This window comes from Lygodium microphyllum, chromosome 5, assembly GCF_053477565.2.
Source record: "Lygodium microphyllum isolate KBCC chromosome 5, Lygodium_microphyllum_v1.1.10, whole genome shotgun sequence".
In the NCBI taxonomy this organism is placed as follows: Eukaryota; Viridiplantae; Streptophyta; class Polypodiopsida; order Schizaeales; family Lygodiaceae; genus Lygodium; species Lygodium microphyllum.
Genome location: NC_141139.1, coordinates 132,212,170 through 132,220,295, shown reverse-complemented (window position 1 = coordinate 132,220,295; position 8,126 = coordinate 132,212,170). Strand labels below are relative to the sequence as shown.

General features: G+C 40.2%; 1 protein-coding gene across 1 annotated transcript; it reads left to right on the top strand.

The window, feature by feature from the left end:
- Positions 1-5,837: 5,837 nt before the first annotated feature.
- Positions 5,838-7,386, top strand: LOC148036416 (S-adenosyl-L-methionine-dependent methyltransferases superfamily protein). Its single transcript, XM_087678396.1, has one exon. It carries the CDS (start codon positions 6,103-6,105, stop codon positions 7,084-7,086), a length of 984 nt encoding a protein of 327 aa, XP_087534522.1. The 5' UTR covers positions 5,838-6,102; the 3' UTR covers positions 7,087-7,386.
- Positions 7,387-8,126: the final 740 nt, after the last annotated feature.

Here is an 8,126-nt window from a genome sequence, read left to right as displayed (position 1 = left end):
AAGAGAACAAGAAGAAGAGGAAAGAAGACTAGAAGAAGAGAGAGAAAGAGAGAAGGGAGGAGGAAGCCATGGAAGCTGAAGATGAAGGTGAAGAGCGTGATCTTGATAATAACTGGTTACCCTAATCTGGGGCTCTTACACCTTAAATACCCCGGTTAGTGTGACAGGGTGTCTAAACCCTAGTCGGTGTGTATCCCACTTGTTACAAGAGTACTCAAACAAAGCACCTATTTTCAAAGAAATTGCTCATAAACAAATTTCCCCATTGCTATCCATAAAATTGCAATAAATGACTATATATTTGTAGTAAATGACTAACAAAATAAGCTCCCCTTGCTAGGAATATATGGGTAGCAACTGGGATGTATAAAATACAACTAGTGGTGTGGCAACCAAGCATTAAGAACTATCAAAATATACAATGTGTCAAATACATAGATGTATACACAATGATGTGTATCAAGCATGTATCCACCACTAGTAATCCATTGACAATGATAGATATAAGGTATCCAAGCTCAAAAGCAAATCAACCCACAGACATGTATATATGCAATGGACAATGTAGCATAAATGAAAAAGAGCATAAAGAGTCTCCCACTAACTCAAAGAACAAAGCTCTGCAATATAAATAAAAATGGCTCCCATTGGAAGTGAATCCAAGATGCCCAAGAGCACAACAAAGCTCAGTGCATCAAGCATATATCATTTGGGAAGCCTAAGCGCATCAATGATATATCCAAGAATATATACATCCATGTGTTTGACCTACAAAAGTAAAGAATCATTGAAGCAAATGGCTAACACCTAAATACATCCAACAAAGCTCAAATGCAAACTTCAAAGATTACCATAAATATATTTGAGCATAAATGTCAATGTCAAGTATCAATATAAGCATATGAAAGACCCAAATAGCATGTAGACATCTAATACATAAAGCTCTATAACATGTAAGCTTGTTGTCCAAACAATTTTTTTTTGTTTTTTATAAAACAAAGAACTAAAAAAATGCACAGAATCAACTCTATGAGTGCTCAACTTATAGTTCTTGTTGTGATCTTCATTTTTAGCTATAGAATACCTCAATCCAATATCATATGTAAAAGTTATAGCCAAAATACAAAAGTGCTATCAAGCTGCTATAGCTATTTACGAATTTTGCAACAGGCTCTATATCTAGTCAAAATGGATAGAATGGCTTCTTCTTAGCTCAGTAGTAGTAAGTACTCAACAAGGCTTAACTATGCCTTGGGAAGCTCCTCAACCAGCCTAGATTAAGTATTGAATGTAGGAAAGCCAATGCATATCTCAAATGGAGTGAAATGGGGCTACCATGAAAGTTGTTAGTCAAGCTCTCTTCCCAAGCTGAATGCAATGTCAATGAAGCTCCTCAAATGTCCATTGTGATACCAATTGAAAGGTGGAGAAAGAGTGGAAGTAGAAGTGGAAGCAAGAAAGAAGTAAGAGCTATGAAGATTCAAGCAAGAGAGTGAGCATGATTGATGTGTGGGAACTCCAACTGTCACAATGTGGACCCACCTTCCCTTCTTCTATTGTCATGTAAAGCATAAAGAATAAAGTGACAGTGAGATGAATGGCTACCACTTGCATTCTATAGGTGTGTGATTGCTAAGTATAAGTAAATGTAGGCAACTAGGCATACATGGACTTTAACCCCCAACAATATGGTTACAACCTCTTCATCAAGGATTCCTCATACATATGACTCAACATGCATACATCCAAAGCCATAAGCAAGATCCAACCTTGTAATGCCTCTAGCAAAGGGGCAAGTACAATATCAAACATATATGGATAACCAATTTCCTTCATCAATTGCACTCATCAAAGACTACTATCTATTGCTCTAACAAAAATATCCTCAAAAATCAACCCTATTATAATATTCATGTAGTGCAAATGATTCTTTCTCAACACCATCATCATCAAGCTTGATAGAATTGAGATGAATTGATTCTCATTTTCTTGTATATGCTTTCATGCGTGTACCTCACCTAAGACCCAACTACATAAACTCTTTTAGCTCTCGTACTTCAGTTCCCTTTGTAATGAGGCTAAGAGGGAGTAAGTTCCAATCATGTCTCTCAATCTTTATCTTGGTTACAACCACCCTACAATAACATTCATCAAATGTATACACGGTTCTTCTCATCAACACCATCATTATCATCAAGCTTTCTATGATTGAGTATGACTTACCATCACCTATGGATTGACCTAGTCAATACCATTGTCATGTTGGCTCTCATTTTCTTTTATGTGGTTACATGCTTGTATCTCATAATCAAGGGCATCTCTAACTCCCTCACCCCCTCCTCTACTTCCTCATACAGACTTAGGGAACATCAAGATTAGGACATACATAGGAAGCTCTTGCTTGCCCATTGTTAGACATTATTCCATGAGTTTCTTGCACCTTTCTTTCCTTACAATACCTTCACCCACCCATTCTATCACTAAAGGAATAATCAAACTAACACAAAGATGAAAAAGGTGCTTTAGAAAAAGAAGTTTCATCATTCACATATTACCATTCCATCAACTAATTATGTCACCATGAAGAAATGTGATTCCTCCTAATTAGGTCAAACTCACAAATTTTTTCATTCGAACTCTCATCTTGTTTCAATATTCTTCATCATTCCTTTCTCCTAGTTACTTCCTATCCCTCAACAATAGAGGATATCATTGCTATAACCTTAACCCACCCTCAAAAAGAATGCCAAGGGCCTATTCTTCTAGCATATCTCTTAATATATGTAAGCATGCGCTCACATTATACTCCAACTTAAGCATGTATTGGGTCTTTAATTGCAAAACATTGCCTAAGATGCTAAAATCTACCTAATATTAGACCCATTTCCCAATCTAACAATATGTGATGTGCATGTGAAGACTAGAACTACTCCTTAAGAATCAACCACATGCGAGTTTTAATTTCAAAGTATGAAGGCCATGGTAGACCACATATCTTCATTTTGTCCTAATTAGTGAGTTCGCCACCCTTTACTCGCAATTACTCCTTTCCAATACTTCAACTCACCATCTTTAGGAAGGAGACACCTAATCAAACATAGCAATATCCACAACAATATCATAGGTGACCTCTTTAGGACTTTGGCAATTCACATTTTGTGAGGTTTTTCTCCCTTAAAGATAGTATAGAGGAAGAAGGTTGGTAATTCATATTTTGCAATGGTTCTTCACTTAGAGACACTCGATAGGAGGGTCTATGACAATCATATTTTGCAATGATTCTTCATGTAGAGACATTAGTGCTATAGGAGGAACTATGGCAATCATATTTTGCAAAGCTTTTTATTTAAGAGGGCATGATTGACAAGCATATTGAAAGCACTTTTTTGTACATGTAAAAGTTTCAGTGGCAATCCAAACTTTTATATTGTCAATAGGAATCCTCTTTGTATGCAATATATCGATGGCTAACCTCTCCCTATGACAATATGCTATACATTTGGACTTTCAAAGCCTAAAGTGAAGACAATCTTGAAAGTCTAGCAAGTTGCTTGGAACCCCCTAGAGATACACCAATGCATGGTACACTGAGGGGTTGATCAACCTCATCTACATGAGTATTTTTGTGTGTAATTGCTACAATTCACATAACAATTGTAGACTTGACAAGTGAATAAATGAGTAGACAAAAAGGAAGATGTGGATTACTCATTTTTATGTGGAATGAGTAACAAGTGAATAAATAAGTAGAACAAAAGAAAGATGTGGAATACTCATTTTTTGTGGTAGAGTAAGAATTCATGAAGCTTGAATAAAACTAAGGAGGAAGAAGATTCCAACCACCTCTTTTGAATCCCCAACCACAACCTTTAATTCTAAGAAGGTAAAGTAGCCAAAAGCAATGCACATGGTAGGAAAGTATTTACCTTGACAAACATTCAATAATCTCAATATATAAGCAAGTAATTTTTGGATATTCAATACAAAATTAGGATGCAAAAAGTAGGCCTCTTTATAGTGACCACCTTGAGAGTAAAAAAATTGCACTTGAATCTCACTAGCAAGTTTCTCACAATTATTACCCTAATAGTTTTAATACAAAAGAATGGAGTAGGTCATTTCTTCTTTTCTTCATCAAGCTACTTTTGGTGTTTGATTTGCCTAACCTCTTTTAAGGATCTTAGTCTCTTACACTTCTAGATATAGACATGGAAGTAAAGTATTTGCCTTGACAAACAATAATGTCTACACACATGCAATTTCTAGAGGCTCATTACAAAATTAGTATGCAAAATTTAGGCATTCTTTAAGGTGAGCACCTTGAGAGTAAAAAAGTTGCACTTGAATCACAATAGTAAGTTTCTCATGATCATTACCCTAATACTTTTAATATAAATTAATGGAGTAGGTTATATTCCTCTTTTCTTCATCAAGCTCCTTTTGGCATTTAATTTGCCTAACCTCTTTTAAGGATCTTAGTCTCTTACACTTCTAAATATAGTAAATAGTAATTACGACTTCTTTATCCGAGTTGAAACATATCTTGATGTTTTTGCATTATGATCATCTTCCACCTCGATTTGAGATCCTCATGAGAAAACTACTAATTTCACACAATATAACTATACTCTAGGAGGATATCATGCTATGATAAAACTTGAAGGGCTTCTTCCTCACTCCATCACTTTGCACAAGGCATAGAGCGAGTTGCCCAAAAGTGGGATTTAGACATGTAGAATGAACTTAAGAGCTTTGACTTAAGAGACCTCGATGAGTGGACTCATGTTTATAGGAAGAAGGTTCATGTGTTGCGAACACAATGGGAATTAGGAATCATGATGAGTCTCAAATCAAAGTTAAACCTAACCCTTTTGGGGATTTGAAGGGGCAAAGACAAGTATAAGTACAATGGGCCTTCATCGAGATCCAAAAGAGGATACAATATTCCACCTGGGTACAAAGAAATGTAGTTTTAGGGTTGGCAAATTCTCCACAATGACATTGACATTTGGAATGACTAGTTAAGTCTACAATGCATAACATTTGGAATGACTAGTTAAGTCTACAATGCATAGTAAGATGATCCCATTGCAAGAAAGTCCTAAGGAGTGGGACTTCTTCCTAAGATTAACTAGTTAAGTATACACAACATGTTGAAGATAATTATTAATCCCTATGAGTAGATAGAGAGTCCTCTAGGATGGGAACTTGTACCAATTTGGCATGCCAAATGCAAGATATCCAACCTTGAGGCTTGAAGAGAAAAGGCTCGAGGATACAATTAGTTTAATTAACACGTTACCGTACATGCTTACGGATGTGGGAAAGCTTTCTCTCCGAACAGTATAAAACAGCAAAAATGGTGGGTCTGGGTCAATGGCAATGCCCCATGGAGATCCGTTTAAAAGCCTCATCTCAGCCTGCGCCGGAGTCATCAGCTCTCTCTCTCGCTCTCTAATGTTTTATCACATCATTCTTATCGAAACAGCTTTATAGCTGTCACTCTCTTTACACCTCTGCAATCCGGGCTGCCATCATCAGCCTTCTCGCCAACGCCACCAAACACAGAGACTCGAGGGCTCAAGCATCAAGCCCATCACCACCTGCTAGATAGTAGAGAGGAAGAGGATTCCACTTACCTAGACAGGGCCAAAGAAATCCGTATTCAACAAAGCTCACGCCTTGCAATATTACCTACAGGGGAATCCCCTCGATTCATCTCTCTCTCTCTCTCTCTCTCTCTCTCTCTCTTTCTGATCTCTCTCTGTGCCTGGCTGTGACAAGAGCTAATAAAAGCGGCGCCCCCCCCCCCCCCCCTCTGTACTGTACTGGCAGGCCCCATCCCAAGTGGAAAAAGACGGTTCAGACTCCAAGCGTCTTTTCCTTTCTCATATAGCCTCTTTTCATCTCTCTCTGTCTCTCTGTCTCTGTGTTGCTCTCTTCATCTCATCAACTATACCCGAAACCTCCGTTTTGGCATGCTTTAGATACCCAATCCTACTCGAATTACTCGTCTAATCCTTCAATCCTACCGTCAGACTTGACGATCTGCCCCTTGCTTTTGAATGATCCAGCTTACAATGCGTTGATTAGAGCCAAATCATGGGTCTGTTTGCTGCAGCATCTGTAGTAGCAGGAGGAGGAGGAGCAGGAGGAGGAGGAAGTGGTGGGAATGTTTGCAAGAAAGGCCATGCATTTGTGGCTATGGTGGCTGTGGTGTCTTTCATGTCAGGTATTTTAACTTCACCCCTCACATCCTTTCTCCAATGTAGTCTCCCTTCCTTTCAACCCACAGCATTCCACCCTGCATCTGCTGATCATGGCACGCTCGTACCTGCACACGAGCATCGCGTCACCGACTGGAGCTCAACAGATCTGGCCCGGTTTAGGACCAACTGCAGTGAACCGTTCCCTCCCAGTGCAGTCAGAAGGCTCATTCTCAACAAGGTCCATGATGGGGTCTCCCCCTTCCAGGGCTTTCCACCAGAGTATGCCAAGCCCTGGCTCAGAGAGAAGAGGATCAGAGGGTGGGGCTCATATGGGTCTGTTTTTGAGAGGCTTATCGAAGAAGTGAAGCCCAACATCATCCTGGAATTGGGTACATACCTTGGTGCTTCTGCCTTACACATGGCTGCCCTCTCTGAATCCATTATAGGCCGTCCTAGCCTTATCATATGCATAGATGACTTCCGAGGCTGGCCCGGGTTCAGGGACAAGTTCAGATTCCCTCAGGTCCATGCAGATGTGCAGCTTCTCTATCAATTCCTGCAGAATGTGGTGACCATGAACATGACTGAATCAATCCTTCCCATGCCTTTCTCGACGACATCGGCAATGTCGGCGCTGTGCGATTGGGGGGTCTATTTTGATCTGATTGAAGTTGATGCTGCACATGATTTCCATTCTGCATGGGCTGATATCAATCTAGGGTATGCCTTGCTAAGGTCTGGGGGTGTAATGTTTGGGCATGATTATTTCACAAAGTTGGATAATAGGGGGGTGGGCAGGGCTGTGGATCTGTTTGCCAAGGTTAAAGGGTTGCGCGTGGAGACAGATGGACAGCATTGGATATTGAGGAGTCCGTAGCGACACCGCACGAGGATGATTAGCGGACCGAATGGTGGAGCCGGAAGTAGGTACAGAAGGTTACATGGGTGTCTCCTGATGGAACGGAGGGTCTCACAGAGGCATAATTGAGTTCCCAATCCAATTCAATGTCAAGTTCAATTCCTGGCAATTTAAGTATTATTCCCACTGCCAAGGATTGGACCGATTCTCTTGAACTTTGGAAGCTTTGGAGTGTGCCCATTTACCAAGGCAAAGAAGATGATGATGTTTGAGTCCTTTACACACAAGGGAAGAGGGTCCTTCACTGAAGAATAATTACCCCATGGCAGAGGACCAAGCAGAGTCCCGAGCCCCCATTCTATCAGAAACCTTTTGGAAAACGTGCAGTACTACTCATCGAGAATGGGCTCCAATGTCTGTCCATCTATCTGCACAAGAGGGAGACCGGAGTGCTTTATAAATTATTGTCCTTTGCAACAGAGATCGAGAAGGGGATGGCTGGATCTAGCAGACCGGTTCAGAGGAGGTGCACTCTGCTCCACCAGCCCAAACCCATTATGGAAGAAACGCCAACGCCACATTATTAATAAGGATATGTCTAAGATATGTGCGTGAGTACTAGTCATTGCATTTGCCCAATTCTGAATGTTATACAATACCAAACATTAAATTTTTGCGCATATGTATAAGATATGCCCAATGCCCATCGTTAGCAGTGACTAGCATTGCAGTCGGGCATATTGTCGTGTCACAATGTAATGTTACCGTGTAAAGCTTTGCTTTGGCAATTTCATATTCCCGATGGGGTGGGGAGGCTGCTTAAGTCCCCTTGTGATATGGCCTGCAGAGGTCTCTCTCGTCATTGGGGGAAGCTCCTCGTAGTTGAATCGTGTCTGGACTGCTTTAGTTGATTACGTCTCGTTTACAATCTCTCTCTCTCTCTCTCTCATCCCGAATGTGCCTTGCGATTGTTCCTAAGACCTAAACGGGTCATCTCCTTTCTCAATCTTTCACAAAATTGCATCTACATGCAACAAAGGGGTTGTAGCCTAGGCTAA

Coding starts and splice junctions, on each gene's coding strand:
- LOC148036416 (XM_087678396.1), top strand. CDS start 6,103: ATGGGTCTGTTTGCTGCAGCATCTGTAGTAGCAGGAGGAGGAGGAGCA.